Source organism: Miniopterus natalensis, chromosome 4 (genome assembly GCF_054644295.1).
Source record: "Miniopterus natalensis isolate mMinNat1 chromosome 4, mMinNat1.hap1, whole genome shotgun sequence".
In the NCBI taxonomy this organism is placed as follows: domain Eukaryota; kingdom Metazoa; phylum Chordata; class Mammalia; order Chiroptera; family Miniopteridae; genus Miniopterus; species Miniopterus natalensis.
The window spans coordinates 96,854,436-96,875,031 of record NC_142084.1 but is presented as its reverse complement, the minus strand read 5'-3'; the positions used below and the strand labels follow the sequence as shown (position 1 = coordinate 96,875,031).

The 20,596-nt window shown below is 45.9% G+C and overlaps 3 protein-coding genes across 7 annotated transcripts in view; 1 reads left to right on the top strand and 2 right to left on the bottom strand.

Annotated features, from left to right (window-relative positions):
* Nucleotides 1-14,245, top strand: part of EIF2AK1 (eukaryotic translation initiation factor 2 alpha kinase 1) — a 24,695-nt gene extending 10,450 nt beyond the window's left edge. For 4 of the 5 annotated variants that reach the window (XM_087816993.1, XM_016208803.2, XM_016208802.2 and 1 more), the window contains 9 exons: nucleotides 262-361; nucleotides 910-970; nucleotides 1,464-1,788; nucleotides 2,955-3,066; nucleotides 5,016-5,116; nucleotides 10,679-10,790; nucleotides 11,006-11,088; nucleotides 11,959-12,192; nucleotides 13,285-14,245. In XM_087816993.1, the coding sequence (XP_087673119.1) occupies nucleotides 262-361; nucleotides 910-970; nucleotides 1,464-1,788; nucleotides 2,955-3,066; nucleotides 5,016-5,116; nucleotides 10,679-10,790; nucleotides 11,006-11,088; nucleotides 11,959-12,192; nucleotides 13,285-13,416 (1,260 nt within the window). In that variant the 3' untranslated portion in view covers nucleotides 13,417-14,245. The remainder of the gene's footprint in view (nucleotides 1-261; nucleotides 362-909; nucleotides 971-1,463; nucleotides 1,789-2,954; nucleotides 3,067-5,015; nucleotides 5,117-10,678; nucleotides 10,791-11,005; nucleotides 11,089-11,958; nucleotides 12,193-13,284) is intronic. The other variant, XM_087816994.1, reaches the window with a different exon arrangement.
* Nucleotides 5,738-9,736, bottom strand: ANKRD61 (ankyrin repeat domain 61). The gene is made up of 3 exons (XM_087816996.1): nucleotides 9,492-9,736; nucleotides 8,293-8,390; nucleotides 5,738-6,748 (listed from the first exon to the last, which is right to left on the bottom strand). The coding sequence occupies exons 1-3, from the start codon at nucleotides 9,705-9,707 to the stop codon at nucleotides 5,803-5,805; spliced, it is 1,260 nt and encodes a 419-aa protein (XP_087673122.1). The 5' UTR covers nucleotides 9,708-9,736; the 3' UTR covers nucleotides 5,738-5,802.
* AIMP2 (aminoacyl tRNA synthetase complex interacting multifunctional protein 2) lies at nucleotides 14,238-20,596 on the bottom strand. Its single transcript, XM_016208804.2, has 4 exons — nucleotides 20,410-20,596; nucleotides 17,482-17,688; nucleotides 15,411-15,642; nucleotides 14,238-14,760 (listed from the first exon to the last, which is right to left on the bottom strand). Exons 1-4 carry the CDS (start codon nucleotides 20,542-20,544, stop codon nucleotides 14,372-14,374), a joined length of 963 nt encoding a protein of 320 aa, XP_016064290.2. The 5' UTR covers nucleotides 20,545-20,596; the 3' UTR covers nucleotides 14,238-14,371.

The window sequence follows — 20,596 nt, the reverse complement described above, 5'->3', positions numbered from 1 at the left end:
CCACGCCCGGATGGGCTGGACTTCCTTATAGGACAATGATTGTAAGTGAGCTACGCAAAGTATAAAGTGCTATATATATATGTTTAGTTGCTGTAACAATTGCATTGGTCTTTCACAAAGATATTTCTGTTATTTTAACATAGTTTAGATTGCTTGTACAGAGGGTTTTACTGTTTGCTCTGGTACAGGTGGTGTATTTGATACCATGAGCACCTAACAAATGGCTGGTAAAAGCTCCATCTAAGTATGCATCTCCTTTAGGTACTACGGGAAGTGAAGGTGCTGGCGGGTCTTCAGCATCCTAACATTGTGGGCTATCACACTGCCTGGATTGAGCACATTCATGTGACCCAAATGCAAGGTACGCAGTTTCAGATGAGACAGTTGAAGGTTGGCAAAGCTCAGCCCATACACCAAGTCTGGCCTACCTCTGTTTTCGTGCATCCTGTAAGCTGAGAATGTTTTTGTTTTGTTTTTTGCATTTTTAAAAATATTAAAAGGCATCAAAAGAAGAATATTTTGTGAAAATTATATGAAATCCCTCATTTCAATGTCAATGAATATAGTTTATTAGAACACAGGCTCATTCGTATATATTGCCTGTGGCTGCTTTTGTAGTAAAACAGCGGAGTTGAGCAGCTGCAGCAGAGCCTCAGGGCCTGAAAAACCTGACCTATTCATTATCAGGTCCTGCACAGAGAGTTTGCCAGCCCCTTGTGGAGTGGAACAGCTGTTTTTATAGTTGCTAAAATGTGCCGGTAGTTTGATAAGCTGGTATTGCACTTCGCCAGAAGGTCATGACATTTTTAGACAGGTGGTTTCATTTGGCATTATTTGTATATTTTAGCTCTGCCTTTGACTGTGAATTAGAAAATTGGGCTGTGGACATTTATTTTTGTTCTTGTTCAGCAGATAGAATTTGTATTCAGTTGCCATCTCTGAAAGTGATCTCTACCCAGGAGGATGACAGGTATGTCACCTGCATTGGATTGCTTTTGTCTTTTGCTATTAGGTGTTCAGGAGTGTTTTAGACTTTTTTCTAAATACAGAGAGAGGAAGGGAGAGGGAGAGAGAGATAAAAACATCAATTATGAGGGAGAGTCATTGATCGGCTGCCTCCTGCAGGTCCCCTGCTGGGGATTGAGCGCACAGCCCAGGCATGTGCCCTGACCCAGAATTGAATTGTGATCTCCTGGATCCTAGGTCGATGCTCAGCCGCTGAGCCACGCCGGCCGGGCTATTTTAGACTTTTTTTTTGCTTATTTTCATTACGAAATGTGAAATGATTTCCTCCCCTTAGATATTTCTTGTCGGTATTTTAAATAAATGTGGCTGCTAGGTAGATGTGATGCCATTTTTTTCAGAGGTTTACCAGTGAAACTCACGTAGACCTGAAGGAGTAGCTGAGTCGTGCTCGATCTTGCACATTGATGATTGTCTTTATTGGCTCTTCTTCCCTCCAGGTGTCAGTACGATGTTGAAAATGATGAGAGCAATAGCTCATCCATTATCTTTGCCGAGCTCACCTCAGAAAAAGAAAAGTCCTCAGTAGGATCTGGCACTGAACGTCAGGGTAACAGATTGGTGAACTACACCCCCAGCCTCGTCAGAAGAGATGACAGTGAATTTGAATCATCCATTGAGCTCCAGGAAAATGGCTTGGCTGAGTTGTCTTCCAGATCAGTTGAGAATCAGCTGCCACTTAGGCTTCATTCAGACTTAGAGGGGAATTTCACATCCACTGAGGAATCTTCTGAAGAAAACTTAAACTTGGCAGGACAGACCGAGGTAGATTTCATGTTTACCCACAATAGTTGTATAAGGACTGCGATTAGATATGGCCTCCCCTCTTCCTCGGCTGACTTCACACCTGGCGCTCCTCCCTCTCGGCTCTAGCCCTTGTTCCCTGTGCTCAGTCTCTTCTCTCCAGGTTCTTCTGTATTTGGTCTTCTCGCCTTCCCTTAGTTAACTCATCCTTTTCTGGGTCATTCCTCCTCTAGATAGTCTCATATATTTACCCCAGAGTGGGAAGCGTTGTGTATGCTCTATTTCTGTTGTATGTTAGCATTGTGCTATAAATATATATTTATGCAGAAAGATTTTCTACATTTGGAAAATGGCATAAGAGAGAGTCCAAGTAGGATCAGGTCAGTTTTTAGGAGACTCTTGTTGAGGATTACACTGATGTATTGGTGAGACTCTCACACACTCTTGTCAGTATCAAATATTAGTGTTAAAAATACTTGAAGATTAACAGGGTCTGCACATAATTGGTCATATTGGATTACAAAACTGTGTATACACATGCAGAATTAACTCTTGTTGTCCAGGAATACGTGGCTGTGTGTGTGTGGTTTTTTATGAAACATGAAACTTTGAACGGATTTACCTGAATACAAAAGAGTTGGGTTCGAGGGACTTTTCATCAGAACAGCTTTATTTCTCTGTATAAGTTTAGAAAGTTTTCCTGATGCCTAAATCAATAGGCTGCAGTGAGCTTCATTTTTGCTTACCTTTTCCTTGGACAAGTTATTAGTTGTGTACAATGTGAAGCCAGCCACAGTGTGTGCATACTTTTGGGTATACACAGAGTAGCGGACGAGCATACAGCAGTTCTCTGATGCTTGATCTTAGCTTTAAAAATTGTTTATGTAGCGAGCAGACCAAACAGTTTCAGTGCCTCAGTGTCACATTCAGGAGCTCCTGTCTTTTGATGCCTGCCTAACTCCAGCAGGCCTATCCCTGCCCACTTGGATTATGACAGTTTTCTTCTCCATCTCCTTCGCTAGACTTTGGGCATCTTGAGCAGGCCTGTGTCTGTCACCTCGGTCCTCATCACTTATGCCAGTGCTTGGCTAGAGCAGACAAGTGGGTATTGGATGGCTAAATGAGTAATGCAGGAAGTGGTGCAGAGATGGGACCTGCGTTGTGTCGCCCCCCCCCCCCCCCCCCAGGTTCAGTACCACCTGATGCTGCACATCCAGATGCAGCTGTGCGAGCTCTCTCTGTGGGACTGGATCGTGGAGAGGAACCGGCGGGTTAGGGAGTGTGTGGACGAGTCTGCCTGTAAGTACCCTGGGGCTCTACAGGTGCAGGACTGGTCTTTCTCCCCAAAACCCATAGCCCTAGCTAATCATGAGAAAAGACAGGAGGATCTGCCATCTTCCACCTCCAGGTGCTTTAGATGGGAAAAAAAAAATCACTGTTTTAAACCAAAGAAGTAATTATGCTTATTTCAACATTTTTCAAAAATAATTGGAAGTTAATTTTCTCTGTGATACATACACAGTTTGTTGATATTTAAGCAGTAATGTGCTAGAATTTAGGTAAATGATTTTGGGTGGAAAAGATCTTTTAAAATTAAGGAAAAAACTTAAATGCTTATTTGATTTTTTTAACCTGAAAATGTGATACTCTTACAAAAATAAACCTTTAAAGAAACCCTTACAGGAAGGCATGTAGTAAGAATTTTGTCTCCCTCAAATGCCAGGTCCCCCTCCCTCCCCTGCAGTTGTATATCTTCTAGAAATACTGTCAGGTTAATATTTTTAAAATATTATAACAGTAGTTTTCTACCTGAACTGCACATTGGAATCACTTGGGAAACTTTTAAAAAGATGTCAGTAAAAAAGAACTTTACAGTGACCACCACCTCAGTGATCAAGGCCAGGGTCAGCAGTGAGAATTCACGTTGATAGTATGTGCCCTTGATAAGATGCAATGAGAGGACACTGTATCTCTGGTCTTTTTCCCCAAAACCCATAGCCCCAGCTAATCATGAGAAAAACATCAAACAAGTTCTAGTTGAGGGACATTCTACAAAATACCTGACCAGTACTTCTCAGAACTGCCAAGCTTATCATAAACAGGAAAAGTCTGAGAAACTGTCACAGACCAGAGGAGTCTCAGGAGACATGACAACTAGATGTAGTGTGGTATTTAGTTAGAACCCTGAAACAGAAACAGGACACAGGTAAAAACTATGGAGATCTGAATAAACTGTGGACTTGTATCAAAATTGGTGCATTCATTGTGACTGATGTATCATATTGGAAAGCCCTCCTTGCTTTTCTACCCAGACAGGAGGTTGATCACTTCGGTGTGAGGGGGAGTCGTGGTAGAGGTACCTTTAGTGGAACCAGAGCTTTTACACACACGCGTGTGCGTGCACACACACACACAGGTCCCTAACTTGTATGCTAGGTAGTGTATAGGAGAGTACGGAACAGGTGTGAGCTGTTGATGACAAAGTGGGCTCATGCAGGTGGAGAAGGGGGCATGCAGTGTTACTGTGCTGGAAGGTCAGCAGTAGGTGATGGCTAACATCACTGAGTGCAGAGGAGCCGGGAAGCTCTCACTGTTACTAAACTTAAGTGGCTGGAAAACGGCAGGGAGTTTTCTTTATCAGTTTTCATTTGTTTTATTCTTACAAACCTCTCCACCCACGAATTCACGTACTCTGTCATCATATTAACAGATGAATGCATTGATTTTCTTTTTCCCAGTATACTTCACTTGTCATTTTTGGAAAATGGGCTTTGCAGATCTTCCGGGATGAAGCTCACCCCTTGGGCTAATGTAACTCACCCTTTTTCTCACTCCACTATTTGTAATAGGACCTTCAGTCCACGGTGGGCCCGGATATCAGATTTATTAGCATTAAACTCTAGGATGTCGGGGGTTGAAGGAGACTTAAACATGATTTAATCTAGCCACCTGGTGCCTGGGAATTGTTTACTGAGTAATTACCACGGGGGCACTGAGTGAAATGAGAGGTCTCTTTCTGCTGACACTTCATCAACGCTGGGTGCTAGTTTGCGATGGTGTCTTTACTAGCTGAGGAGCCCTCCCTGGTAATTCCTAGGTTTGAACCATTTTTGGAGTGCTGTTGAAAATCTGAATCTTGTGTAGATGTCCGATGTTAATGTATTTAGAACTATAGCCAACATTTAACATTTAGATGTTAATGAGTAAAAAAAAAATTAGAGAATAATAAAACTTTTTTTTAACTTCAGGTCCATATGTTATGACCAGTGTTGCAACAAAAATTTTTCAAGAATTGGTGGAAGGTGTATTTTACATACATAACATGGGGATTGTGCACAGGGACCTGAAGGTAAGTGAAGAAGATGAAATTATTGAAAGCTCCTTATCGGGGATGACTTGGTGTTGGGTCATTGAATTAAAGGGATTAGGTATCCTGGTTCATTTATTTAGAAGGGTGCCATTACTTTCATGTAATTCATCATTTTATAGGTCTAGAACATGAAAGCTTTAGATTGAACTTAAAAGCAGTAAATCTTGGGCATTTGAATATTCTCACTGTTTTTCAGGTAGTAAGTGTGCTCTGAGTACTGCTGTAATTGATGATGCTAATTGTATTTAATGCCGACAGAAATACTCATGTATTAGTTCAATCTGTTTCTGTAATTATCTGTCTTAAAGGAAATTTAACATAGGAAATTTCGTTCTGCTGTTTTCAAAATCTGTAATGACTATTCCAATTTTTATCCACAAAACACTATCAAGAAAGAAAATACATTTACTTCTTCGGCTGAGAGTTTTACATTAACTTGCTTACCTTTTGGGCAAAAATTAATTAATGGAAAATGCATTTAAAAGAATACTTAGGAACTAAAAAGGTAATATGCAAATCATTTTATTTTTTGAAGAAGTTTAACAACCAGTCGTTTGTACGATTGGGATGGATGAGGCAATGGGTTAAGTATTTTCTGGGTAAGTGTCTAGCCAGAAAACGTGATTGGAGTTACTGGAACCCTGGCACTGTGATACTGTGAGGTCTTATTTCAGAAGGCAAGCCAGGTCGTAATACCCGTACACAGAACTCCATATTTTCTCCGGGAGAAGCTGCTTCACGTGCTGTTTGTACCTCTCACCATAAATATTTCTGATGTTTCTTTTACAGATATCCTCTAGGGATAAGGGTTTTTGAGATAACTTTATTAGGGATTCCCTTAAGAGGTGGAATTCTGATAGCGTGAGTCCTGCAGGTAGATTTCCTTGGTTGTTGGTCAGTCTCAAAGGGTAAGAGCGGTAAAGCAACTTCGCAAGAAGTGCCGTGTCTCTTATATTGGAACTGCGCTGGAGGTACATGTGTATGGGAGATTCCCCATTTCTTGTTAAGATGTTAATGTTGGCTTCAAATTCAAGCAGGAGATCAATTACTGTCTCTCTGCCTGCGAAACATGCCTCGTGGATAGCTGTTTGGCCCTTGTGGTCTTGGGTATTGACTTCGGCTCCATGAATCAGCAGCAGACGGATGCAGCTCAGCCCCACTGCCAGCACTCGGCCCGCCTTGCTGGAGGCGGCGCACACTGCCAGCTTCAGGGCCGTGTTCCCCGTGAAAGGGACAGCGTAGTTGACGTTTGCTCCACAGGCAATGAGTGTTTCCATCATCTCCTTGTTCAGTATGTCTGCAGCCATGTGAAGGGGCGTCATGCTGGATTCATTTATAGCATTGACCTGGGCACCGTTTTGGGCTAAAATGGAGAGGACCGGGTAGGTCCCGTACCTTATGGCCAGGTGGAGGGCGGAATGCTTGTGGCTGTTGTTCACCCGAGCGTTCACCTGAGCTCCATGCTCACACAGGATGCGGAGGCACGTCACGGCATTATTCTGAATGTCTGCCAGGAGCCTTTGGATTCTGTTTCCTGGCTTTGTCTGCACGGTAGAGGTGATCGGCCAGTGCAGCAGCATCAGGTGGAGTGTGGTGAGGCCTCGTGTGTCCCTGGAATAGATAGTGAGCTCTAGTTACACTGAATTCACAGTGGGAATGACTTTGTGCAGGGAATTAATGTTAAAGAAGGTGACATTTATTTAAAGTAATCCCCCCTTAATTAGTTCAAGAGTGTTTGAAAATCTGCAATGCTGTTTAATGTCTCAGGATGTCAGTGTTTTGCGGGGGTGGGGGGACATGACAGAGTGGTTTGTATGGAGAGGCGCAGCTTCCTCTAGCAGCTTGTGAGGGCTGTGGCCTCTTCAAGGCTGTGTCTTAGTCTTTTTTGTACTTCAGCTCCTCACAGGGCTGAGTTGAGTTAGCAGCCATTCAGCAGAATTCTGTGGACTTGAGTGTGATCTGGTGTTACCATAGAGGTGGGCTGCAGAGGGCCAGGCTCTGGGGACTCTGGCTCTGCATCTGCCCCTGAGCCTGACGCTTCCCCTGCATGAGTAGGTGGATTAGGTGATGGGATGGAATCTGGAGACCCACAGCCACTCTGCGCTTAGTGAGGCCCATCCGTCTTCATTCCCTATTTCCATCCAAGTGGATGCGTGTTTCACAACTTCACCCTCATCTACTTTTTTTCTGAAGTCTCAGGATTGCCTCCAAAATGCCTTTGTTTTGGCAGAGAAAAGGGGAAGGATTGTTATGAACATCTGACTGCTCCCTGAAATTAGAAAAGGATTCTCAGTTCACATGTATTTGTTCAGTGTGAGGCCCGGGCGAGGGCTGTGGTGACACAGCAGGCAGTCCCTACCTTTTGGCCTTACAGCCTAGTATGGAAGACACGGCCCATGTTTAAACAGCTAGGTAAAGGTGCAAGTGCGCTGAGTTCTAGAAAGCCTGGTCAGGGATGGAAAGAGTAGGAAAGGGTGTACGAGGAGTCCCTGAGGAGCATGGGTGAGTTTGTGATGGTCTGTCCAGTCCTCAAAAGACTTCGATAGACCTGCCAGGCTGAGGTGGGGTGCTCCGGGGTGAGTTGGGGCGGGGGAGAGCAAGGTGGGCTCTTCTGGAGCATAGTGGATTTAGGGTTTACCTTTTAATGTTGTGGGGGAAGCAGTTGTATTATTTTTCTACCATGTAATTCTCCCATTCATTCAGATGCTATTTACTGGGCACTTCCTAAGTGTCAGGCATCGGTTTAGGTGGTGAATATACATTGGTGAGCAAGAGACACTTTTCTTTTAGGAAGCATACCTTCTAGTGGAGGGTAATAAAGAAAACCCATTGCATGGTAATATTGTTTTTCATATCTAGCGGGTTTTAAACCCCCTGAGGTGAGGGCTGTGAGCAGGACTTAACAGATCTTCCGCATTACCTGTTTTGAGCACAGTGCTTGGGATGCTCTAAGTGGGCTGACTGATTTGTGTTCTTGTATTTCCCCCACTTTTCCAGAGCATCTCCTCTAATCAGTGAAGAAATTGGGTCATTCAAAACATGATAATTTCTAGTCCACAACCCCTGGTGATTGGATGAGTCCAGACAGGACTGGGAAAACTAACATCCCAATCACAGTATCCTCATTTAGAAAAGGCCCCTGTTGAGTTACTTACCTTACTTCCGGGTCAGCACCATGCTCTAACAGACAGTGCAAGCTGTGTGCCTTGCGGTGCTCGGCGGCCAGGTGAATGGGGATGATGGACTGCGTCTGCTTCAGGGGGAAAAACCCAAGCGCATTACAAGTATCCTATGTAGTTAGAAATAACATGGTGTTAGCTTGCCATTCCAAAGGAAACCTGGTTTATGCATCTCAGTTCAGTACTTTTCTGGTATGTGCATTGACATTTCCCTTCTCTTTGGCCTGTTTTAAACGACAAAGCCTCCCGCCGGGCGTGGCTCAGCAGTTGAGCATCGACCTAGGATCTAGGAGGTTGAGGATCGATTCCCAGTCAGCGCACATGCCCAGGTTTCGGGCTTGATCCCCAGTAGGGGGCGTGCAGGAGGCAGCTGATAATGACTCGTCATTGATGTTTCTGTCTCCCTCTCCTTTCCTCTCTCTGAAGTCAACAGATACATATTTAAAAAAATAAATGACCCAAAGCCAGTGAATTTTATATTATAAAATCTGTGTGTTAAAGAAAGGCAAATTTACCAAGGCAGCAGAATAACTCAAAGCTTTGAAAGTTGTTTCTTGTGAGGAGCTCGTAGTGTAAAATTAGTGGCTATTGCTATTAAGCTACTTAGTCCTTAACTTAACCTGCAGGGTGATTGACAAGTAGGTTTTGTGTTTTTTAAGGTTTTGCCAAAGTCATAGTATCAATAGTAAAACCTACACTAGTAGGGTTTCAGAGATAAGCAGCAAATATTCTTTGATTAGCAGAGTTGTTTATTCTGGTTCTTAAAAACATGTGTAACTAGTGGCTTTACAGTGTGGCTACAAGATAAGAGGGCGGGGTAGATAGGAGAGGGCCACTTTTCAAAAGAAAATTCGTTATAAAGGCAATAATCATTGTGTAAAAATACAGAAAATGAAAAAGTGTTTGTGAAAACGGAAGAAAATAATCCCATCACACATACATAATGGCCATTGGTATGTGTGAGGGAGACATTAATGTTCCTCCAACCAAATGAGCTCTAGTCTTTCCCACATCAGTATGATAACTGGAAGGGAGGTGTCATGCTGCTCTGGACGTGGAGTGTGCCTGGGATATAATGTCCCTCCTTGGGCATGGTGGGGACAGCCAGGAGGTTTAATGAGTTCACAAGTACTCAGTGGTGGTCCTAAAGCATCACGAGTCTTAAAAGAGGGTACCTGGGTCAGAAGTAATCCACAGCTGGTGGAGTTGGCCAGAACCGTCAGGGGCTGATTGACGGGGTGGCTTCGTAGGAGGGCCTGGATTGCAGTGCAGTCTTCTGTCATTATGGCTTCATAGAGTTTGGCATGGAGCGTGTCACATGAGCTCTCTTCCAGTGACTTGGCCCCATCAGTGACCAGCTCCTTGCTGCCTCTCTTGACTATGTTTCCCATGAGAAACACTAATGAGTGAGGACCTAAGAGGTCAGGGGAAACTCGTTTCGGAATTGGTCAGTTTCCGTGTCTCTATGATTCCTTTAGGTCAGTTCTAGAACTGTTCTAGAATTGTTGGGAACCGTTTCCATGACCACCATCAGTTTTGTATTAGAGCCAAACTTTCTCAAACTCTGTTCCTATATCACATGGTGTCAAATATAAGCAGGTGTTAGGACTTTCTCCGTGATCACAAAAGCATATCCAAATTATCATCTTACACGTAAGATTCTATTTTCCCTTTTCATTCAGTTATAGATAAAAAAACAAACAAAGCTAAAATAAATTTATACATTGAAATAAGAAGTTAATATCACTATATTTAAAATATGAAAACCCAGCTTTTAACCTAAATGTTTAGATTTTGGTGGAATTCTGCCTCCCCCATACAGGTGCAGTGTTTCACTGGCATAGAAGCGGTTCCACTGGAAGACCTTTCGGGTCTGTGGTGGTTGCTTAAATAGAGCTAAGTGGGTACCTTTATGGTGTGATCTAGTTTTTCCCAACCCACTAACAGAATTCTCCGGGAGCTTTAAAAAAAAATTAAGTTTTTTCATTAAAAAAATCACAGTCTTTGACTTGTTGGAGGACAGTCATCTTTAAAAGCTTCTCGGGTGATTCTGGTGTCTGGCTTGGGTTGAGGAGCACTTGTGTGCAAGCACACCACACATTAGTGGTTCTCAAACTTGGAGGAATAACCTGGGGACCACCCCCAGGAACTTCAGTTTAATTGGTTTGGGGATGATGTGCACAGTGTGGTTTTTTTAAAGCTCCCTGGTGACTCTGATGTTTGGCCGAGTTTGAGAACCACTGCCCTGATTTTTAATTTTTCAGGGGCTACTTGCTTCTGAGTTTAAAACACTTTAACATCTAGACATTTTACTATTTCTTTCTAGAACACCAAGGAGTTGACTTGTTCTGTTTGTTTATAGCCCAGAAATATTTTTCTTCATGGCCCTGATCAGCAAGTGAAAATAGGAGACTTTGGTCTGGCCTGCGCAGACATCATACAGAATCCAGACTGGACCAGCAGTAATGGAAAGAGTAAGTTTTGGGCTGTTTTTTTTTTTTTCCATTAAAAAAATAAGATGTCACTATTTAAGGAGAATTATGAAAATTTAATAGCACAGTGAGATACAGATAGAGCGTGCCATCGTTCCCTTGGGAGCTATAGCGCCCCCCCCCCCCCCCCCCCCCCCAGCCAACATTCCTTCCTGTGTTGACGCTGCAGTGTGTAATATGCAGCTTTTCAATTACAGGGACACCGACACATACCTCCAGAGTGGGGACCTGTCTGTACGCGTCTCCCGAGCAGTTGGAAGGATCTGAGTATGATGCCAAGGTAAGCATCTCCTGCTTCGTATCTTTACTGGGCTTATTCTGTAGTTATAAGTAACAAAAAGGACAGTAAGTGCAGTGGAAGTTCCGGTTCGAGTTGATTTTGGAGGTAACAGTTCTATCTACATTATCCAACGGCCAACACAGGAAGCCTCACTTGGCAGCTGGACCTGACTGCATTCATTTTAGGCTCCTCTACTATTTCCAAACCTGTGGGCATAACGAATAGTTTTTGAAATGAGCTTTCCCTTTAGAATGTCACCTTTCCCCCAGGAAGTGGGAACTCAAGAGGCCTCTTTTCAACCTCTCATTCTTCAGTTTTCGAGCTTAAATAAATGCTAAATAACGCTCAGGGCAGCGTGTCACTGGAGTCCCTTTCATCCATGTCATTCCTGGAAGGAATGGTAAGAAAATGCTTTTCTCCATGTGGAAGCCTAGTGCATTCATTTACTTCCTCTTGATGAGTTATTCAACTTTTTAGTGACTGGGAAAGAGCTGCCAGAAAAGAACTATGGCTGCTCCTAAAGTCCTGTCTCGTCAGGATCTTCCTAAAAACCATTTTCAGGGAGCTCACATCTCTGTCTCTACTGTGCCAGGCCTGGGTTTTAAAGGAGCAGTGGAGTCAGGTGTGTAGTGCAGACTGCTGTGGTGGTGCATCATTCTGCCCTCATGTGGCTATCAGTCCCTCTGCTGTGAGCCCTTTTGGTATTAAGGGATGAGCTTTGTGAGAGACCAGCCCGCCGCTGTGTTCCTTCGTAGTAGAGACTACGAATTGTCCGTTTTAGGAATGCTCTCGTATCAGGAGGACGGTGCGCTGATGTGGGACTGTGATGCTCACCTTGTCATCACTAAATGACCCTCCCCCCTCTTGCAGTCCGACATGTACAGCTTGGGTGTGATCCTGTTGGAGCTCTTCCAGCCTTTTGGAACAGAAATGGAGCGAGCGCGGGTCCTAACTGGTTTGAGAACTGGTCAGATACCCGAGTCCCTCAGTCAGAGGTGTCCCGTCCAAGCCAAGTGCATCCAGCAGCTAACCAGGAGGAACGCATCCCAGAGGCCATCTGCCGTGCAGCTGCTGCAGAGCGAGCTTTTCCAAAATTCCGGAAGGGTATGTACAGGTTTTTTAATGCTGGGGAAAATAGGAAGCTTAGAATTTGTTTAAATTGTGAGTCCTATTTCATGAACTGTAGAGCTCACAGTAAGATTTATGGAAACAAAATATTTGAACCCATTCTCAGGGTTCCCAGTAGCACACAGTTTGTACAGTCCAAGTTCCCAAGGTGACCACTGCCAGCTGCTGCTCTAAATGTAATTATGGGCTCCAGCTTCCAGCCTTATCTCACTAAGCCAAAACGTTTCAGTTTTCCTTTCCAAGTCTGGTATGTAATCTTTCATAAATGATTATAATGTGCCTACTAGTAAAAAGGGACACAGCAGAGGGTCAAAGACAGCAGTAATTCTTAGGGAGTGAGCGGGGGTGGCAGAGACCGCCTGAGTCAACCTGAGATCTTCAGCGTTCACATGCGATTCTGCTGTTCCATCCTGTGGCGCAGTTTTGCCCCGGGCAGCCATTCCCTTCCTCCTTTCTGACCTGTTAAGAGTGCCAGCCAGTCTCTAGTCTGCAAGTACTGGCAACATGACTCATCCGTTCTATTCCTTGAGAAACTTGCTGAGAGTTAAAAGCCTTATTCAAAGGCATGTTCACAGATCCTATAGACTTTTGCTACTCAAAGTGTGGTCCTTAGACCAGCAGCATCAGCAAAATCTGGGGCTTATTAGAAACACAGGATCTCAGGTTCCACCCCAGACCTGAGTCCAAGCAGCTTGCATGAGTGTGGTGGTTCTCAAACTGTCTCCCTCTTTCACTTGTCCATTTTTTAAAATGTCACTTGGGTCTATCACTGGGAGATAGGGAGGCAAGCACAGCTACACACATGCCTGTGTGTGAACTGACAGATGCACTAACCAACAGACTTCAAGTGAAGTGACGTGATTGGTCCGGATCAGGACGTGCGTGGGTTATGTAGTGTTTTGTGGACTAAATTGTGGTAACTGACACTTAAACTGTGTTGCTGGGTTATTGGCCTTATTTCACTAAACTGATAACTGGGATCCATGCATTTTTGGACTGTGAGGCATGCCTGTGTTTATTTCAAAGGAAAGAAGCCATTTTAATGGGGTTTAAAATTTTCTGTTTCAGGTTAATCTCACTCTGCAGATGAAGATACTAGAGCAGGAAAAAGAAATTGAAGAACTAAAGAGGCAGCTAAGCCGCCTCTCTCAGGACAGAGGGGTCAAGGAGGACACGAAAGACGGGGGTGTTCCCATTTAGCTTAATTAGGCTCCAGAAATACGAAAGTGGACTTCAACTCTTTAAGCTAAAGTCAACTGGAATGTATAGTTTCACTCTTTACCAGAGTATAGATGGTGAAATACTTAGTTGTAGTCAGTAAGCTTGTACATGGTTTATTAAAGAGAGGCTGCAGAAGTGCCCCCAACTGCTTTTTCCTTAGGAGAACTTTCCCGATCTAGCATTTGGAACTTGACTGCTCCAAATGACACCTGTTGTGCTCTTCCCCCTTTTCTGCCCCGAGCTCCTATTCCTGGATCGCTCAGTATTTGCCTAGTCTCTCAGACTAAAAGTTTACATGCCATCCTTCGTTCTTTTCTGAACTCTGCCTGCCGACCACCAGATCCTCCTGTAGAAGCGTCTACTGCAGAAATCACAGTGTGCCCTGCACCCTGTCACTACCCAGGCCCAGCTTGCGCATGTGCTGGACTGGTGGTTTCGACAGCTGCCACTTTTTCTGACCCTTTCACACGCTGCCAGTGAACTTACAGAAGGACATCTCAGTTCACACCAGGCTCAGAAGCCTCTGCTGCGTCCAGCCCATTTCTGTTGGCATCACCTTCAACTTGGCAGCATTATGCCCTTTCAAAGCTCTGTGTTTCTTGCCCCAAAATGACCTCAGAGCAGCTCTGATGCCAGTGTCCTGACTCTTGCCCTCAGTTCTCCGTCACAGCCCAAGTCCCACCTTCCTCAAAGGCAACCACGGGACATTCCTTTGTGTGCCCAAGAGCTGCCTGCCATGAAGCTGGCAGGTGTCCTGGTATATTGCACATGATACTGCTAAATTTTAATAAAAGAAAAACCACAATTATACAGCGCTTTTATTGATAATTGGCAACTGGCCTAAAGACTGTGTAGTACAAGTCCCTTTACCAACAACAGGCATGAAACAGCACCACTCTTAAAATCTAAACTCTTTAAAATCAGGCTCTGAGATTCACTTAATGAGCTTGAGGGCAGTGCTGAAGGGGGCCAGGTTCTCACAGGCCCTCATCCACTTCTGCACATTGGCAGGCACGGGCACACTGCAGCCTCCCGTCTGCTGGAGCACAGACCAGAGCACGACATCGGCCACTGTGAGTTCATTCCCCACGAGCCAGGGGCTCTTCCCGAGAGCAGAGTTCATGGAGCAGAACACGGCGGCCTTTTCTTTACTGCTTCCCTCTTTTAACTGAAAAATAGCTTTATCTACCCAGCTATCTATGAGGGTTAAATTGACCGCATTATGCTTCTGGCCGAACAGAGAGAACAGAAAACGTGCAATGTTCCCTTCTCCTTCAATGGGACACATCTTCTGGACACTGAACTTCATCTGAGTCTTTGGCACTGAAAGGAAAACACCGCATGAATGTCAACAGGAGCAGCACCGGATGAAGTACTTGTGCACGTGGGAGGGGACCCCGTCACCATGAGCTTGTGGCAAGGGAAAGCGTATTTTCAAGGAGAAAATCACATTTTTAGGTGTAATAGTCACGAGTTTAAACTATGTGACAGTTTTCAAGCTAGAAGGGACCTCAGACCATCTACTCTGACCCGTGTCTGGGTTTGCAGGATGTAGACAGAAACCAGGAGTCCTCTGCCAGGGCAGAGACTCTTAAGACATTACTGGATGAAGGACATTACCTCGCCTCCCTCTGCATAGACAGGACCAGGGGAGGCGCTCTCCAGTGGGTAAGGAATAAGTGATGCTACCGTCCTTTAAGGGCCACTTAAAAAGATAGCATCAGTGTCCCTGTAATGACAGGTTTTGGGATGTGAGGGCAAGATGGCTATGACAGCTGCTCCTCCCCTGCTCGGGCTAGTTAGACAGGATAGCCCCTAAGACTACCCCTCTTCTAGACGGTCTGACCGACAGCGTGTGTGGAAGAGTGTGCAGCTGACGGACGTCACTGCGCTAGCCCTCGCTGCCTCTTACTGAATCATGCTGCACGTTTCATTACACAGGATAGGAGCTGAACCCAGTCCCGTCTACTTACCGTTTTTCCAAATTAGAGTAAAACCCAGCTGGTATTCATGCCGGGGCTGGTTTTTAGTTTGCTCGCCAAAGCACCTGAGGAGGTTTTCCGGCACATTCTTGACTGCTGAATGCGTGTGTACAGTGGACAGGACCTTGTAGTGGCTGCAGAGCAGCTGGTGCAGCACGAGCAGGGAGAGGGGAGGCGAGGCGGGGTTTGCGTTGATCACGATGTCTTTCAGAGCCCCATAGTCCTGGGGGAGAAAACCAAACACAGCAGAGGGTAGTAACAGCAATCTGAGTATGTGTTCTTGTACCAGGTGCTATTCTTAGACCCTAACACCCATGTAGAAGGCGCTACCATTATCCCACCACAATTGATGAAATGAGTCCTGGGGAGATGTGTGACTTATCCAAGGTCACTCCACTCAGCGAGCAGTGGAGCTGGGCTGTGAGCTGACGCCAACCCCTTGGCCCCTGCACTGCTGGCTCCTGACGAAAAGTTTTTACTTTCAAATTAGTAAAACAACATATTAGGAATGACACTTCTATTTGTCCCCAAGTTAAAAAAATCACCTGCAATTAGAGTTGGCCTTCCGTATCTGTGGGTCTCACACCTACAGATCAACCAACTGGGGATTGAAACTATTTTTGATCCATGGTTGGGAACCCGCAGATGTGGAGGGCCAACTATATGCATTGGTCTGTGTCATTTTATGTAAGGGAGTTGAGCATTTACGGATTTGGAATCAGAGGGTGATCTTAGAACCAGCCCCCACGGATACAGAGGGACAACTACACTCCATTTACCAAATCTTCCTAACACCTCACCCCCTGATAGCATCTAGTTTCCACATCATCAGTTTGTGTGTGTGCTGTCAATGAAGGGTCTCTGGAAAAAGGGTGTTGGCCCAAAATATTACTGGTGATGGGAGGTGGGGGGGTCTAAAAACCTAGGTGTTAACTAAAGTGTGACAACATCCTGCCTTTTCAGATGCGGACTTTATTTCTATATATTTCTATACACTCACTATAATCACGAGTGAACTTGTAGAACACAATGAAGGCCTGGTTCCTGGCTCTTAACACAGCCTGCCAGTCTGGTCTCTGGTCATGCACGCCTGATGGACACCCATCACGTGAGCTGTGATGAGTGCTTTGCAGCTGTCTGAACATAGCGTGTCACTTGATGCTGTGCCTTCTGAAGTATCCAAGTTCATCTGAAGCAGCACATGCTCTCGGAGCCTTCATAGCGCCCTGAACTGGACTGGCTCCCCGTGGGCCTGGCCGGGTCTCACTGGGGCCTTGGTGCACACAAATACACTGGGTGATAAAGGGACATGTATGCAGAGGTACCGAGGTTACCAAAAACAGCCCTGAGAGAGACAGTGTAACACTGCTTCCAACTTTCAGGTCCTCAAGTGGTACCGTTTCCATTGCCAATTCTAGAGGAGGGCATTTAGCAGGATTCTTGGACAACCCCCTTTGCACCCTCCAATAAATAATACTTTGTAACAAGATGTTCTTTTTTTACCTGTCACATTAGACCCTAAATTAGCTAAAGGCTATAGACTGTTCATTAAAGGTGGCCAATACAACTTAATTTTAATAAAAGTGAATTTAAGCAAATACATTTGAAATACAAGACTGTGACTGGCTCTTAGCGATATATTTCAACAGGATTGGTGGGGTTTTTGTGCCTGGACAGCCAGACCCCTGAAATTCAAGCTGCTCTCAAAGTCAGGGTTGACTGCTGAACCTGAAGAATGAGCGAATGATTTAAGATGTTTGTCCAGGGCCCGGGCTGCTGGAATGCTGCCGGGAATGAGGAGCTGTAATTGGACTCCCTTCTCTGCCTAGAGATCCTCCCTGCTGTTTGGCACTGGGTCTGAGAGGTCAAGAAGCAGCTTTAGAACTTGCCCCAGCTTCCCTCGAGCCCACGAACCTGCTCTGTGCAATGGCACAATCGTGTAAAAACATGCTCTTCGTCTACCTTTGAAAACCAGCAAGCCAAGGCTTCACTCACGGGAGCAGTTTTCCGGCACCAGCAACAACCTGGAGCGCTGATGTTCTCTAGCTTTAAGTGAACTCACCTTTCCAAGTACTGAGTTTAAGTCCAATGCACTGGTCGATAAAGCGGTGGGCTCTTCGGCTTGCAGTATGTTGGTTACGTCCAAGTCTGCATCCGGCGTCTGAATCATTTTGGAGAGACCATCGACTGCGGCTTTCAATTCGTACAGATGTTTTAAAATATTGTCTTGGCGGGACTCGAGAGCTTGAAGAGATGGGTCAGACCCTCCCTAAGCAAACCAACACCAGAGTGTTCATTTCCTCCAACATCAAAGCAGTCTGATTAACTTGATCACTTGTCTTCTACTTAGTTCCACAAATTCATTAAACCTCCCACCTTTTAAAAAACAGTAAAACAAAGTAGCATAATCATCTCATTTTCCCCACAGTCCCATAGGTTCTGCAAGTCGATCCACAACTGCTTTAAAACAAAAAACATGACTGAAAGCCACTTTGAAATTATATGACTCTAATTTCAGGTAATTTAGTCTGAGGACAGAGAAGGGGAGAAAATGAATACAAATTGTTCTTTAGTCTTCATATTAAAACACTTAAACCGAGAAAGGTTGGGGGGGGGGGGGCAGTGAAAATGTAACACCTTGTACTAATAGAAGGGGAGCACACATAAGTTAAAAAAAAAAAAAGTCCTTTGGCTTGGAAGTCTGTCCATGAGATCAAACAATCGATTCCCCAAATCATTTGCTCTCGGCAGTACTGGCACTCTCATCTCAGAATTATCTAGAACTTTTCACTGCTGATACGTATAACTTCATAAACATTCTTCATTCACTGAATGCATCTTTCCTGCCTGGTAGGCATAGTGACTGGTACATAATAAGTTACCAACAATGTTTATAATCTCAAATCAACACTTACCTTATAAAATAATATCAAGAAACCTCTCAATACAGTCACATTGTGCAACCTATTTCCAGACTGATGAGCTCTCACAATAGACAACCCACTCTGTGTTGAGAAAAAATGTGAGCCAATGGCTCATAACTAGAACAGTCACAATGTGAGTATAGGAGTACTTATTCATATTTGTGTGCTGCTAAATTGAATTCTTGGGAACATTGTTCCTCCCCTAGTCACTCCTAACACTGCCTTCTCACAGGGGTCAATTCATCACCAGGTGGTGTCAATTTTCTGGAATTCACTTCTAAGCATGCCTGCCTCCACTATCACTGCCTAAATCCAAGACACTGTTTTTCACCTGGTCTACTTCCACTGGTCACCGTGCACCCATTCTGGCCCATCTGTAAGGTGGCAGCTAGAGAGAGGAAAGCAGAGGCAGATCCTGTCACCTCCTCCTCGGTGCCAGCCTCCTGGGCTACAAAGCAAAGCCCTCACCCTGGCTTGATAGATTTGTCATCTGGCTGCCTCCTCTCACATAATTCTCCCCTGCTCTGCCGCTGGCCACACAGTCCATCGGATTGGATTCCTAAAACACCATGCCCCCAGCGGCCACAGGACTTTCACTCATTCTGTTCCCTCCACCTGCAACATTCCTCCCTCTTCTCTCATCTGCTTAACTCTTCGTTACCTTATAGTTGAATCACCACCTTCCCACCTCTCCTCGCCCGATGGTCTTGTTTAAGATCAAATAGCGAAGAAATATAAGGTGACTGACTTCTGAGTGGAACGAAGAACAATAAGGAGTTCAATATGCCATTTAAATAAGGCGCTGACCAGTAATCAGTCTGAATGCAAGACAAGTGTGACTGCCTGTGTAACAGCCTCACGTCCCTCACGGATAGTCCTCCCGAGTGCTATTTCCAATCTCCTCCCCAGCCTGTATCTGTGCAGCTTGTGCACAATCTTAACTCATTTCTACAAATGGCAGCAGGGTCCTTGCTGTGTCAGGGTGAAGAAGTATTTACTGGATTCAAAAGCCGTCAATGCACCGAAACCCTAAAGCGAGTGACAGCCTGTGGAAGCGGCCCAGCGCGGCCAGATCTCACCCCTGACCTAAGGGATCAGGAAATGCTCAAATGGGCTTTCCCGATCATCTCTCTTAACCAGGGCCTGTTTTTCTTCCTCGGGCTAGAGTGTGGCTTGGCCTATTGCGTTTACCCGCTTGTTTCATATGCACAGAAGCAGTTTCTTTGTGTTGCTCTCATCCTGCGGGATTTCTGTCTGTCCATCCACCCTGCCATCATCTGCTACAGCAGTGAGACTGTGTGTCGTCTAAGTTCGAACCTTCGGGGAGGGTGCCAGCACCCGGAATTTCACACGCTGCCGGGGAGAGCCTGGATCAGCATAACCACTGTGGAAAGCCATTTACTTCGTACTTACTGCTGCAGACAGACAGACCCGCCCGCTGGGTCGGCCATTTCATCCCTAGGCGATACCCTATGCCTGCCCCTGGGCTAGCACAGTCGCTGCAGAGCGAAGCAGCTTACAGTGGGAAACCAGCCGACACCCGTGAGCAGCGGGATGGACAGACCGCGGGGTGACAGTTACGCGAGGGGACAGCAGACGGCGGAGGGGACGAACGCTCCCTTCCTCCTTTCAGGCGACATAGCGAGTCCCGAAAGCACGGTATCTAGCAGCAGCCGCCAGACACGCCGAGCCGCAAACGGCACGCTCCCGTCCACACCGGACCACGCGGCTTGGGGACGCATGCTGCCGTGGCACGGCGACTGGGAAGCGGGACGCGGCCACGGAGGTCGGGCCCTTGCGGGGAAGTTCCAGGGGCGCACTGACGACGCGTGGGAACCAGGGCGGTGGGGACAGCTGGGCTTGTATTAATCTTAAAAATGGGCGTTCCCGTGCTGTTCTCTCTTCCGTGGGTAAAGTTTAAATAGCCGAAAGCGAAAGCAGAGAGGAGACCCAGCCTGGAGGGACCCGGGCCCCGCCGCCCGCAACCCCGCAGGCCCGGCCGCCGCGCCTGCGCACTGGGCGGGAGGGTGGAGGGGAGGGAGCGGGGAGGGGCCGCTCGCTCCTACCTGCACGTGGCCCGAGCTCGGCGCGGGGCTGCCGGTCCTGCAGTGCACGTTGGGGAGCCGGTACATGCAGGTGGGAAGCGCTACGCGGAGAGGCGCGCCGCCCTCGTGATAGGGCTTCACCTGGTACATCGGCATCGTGGGAACCACCGGAGGGAAGGTGGCGGGCGAGGAACACGAACACCCGGAG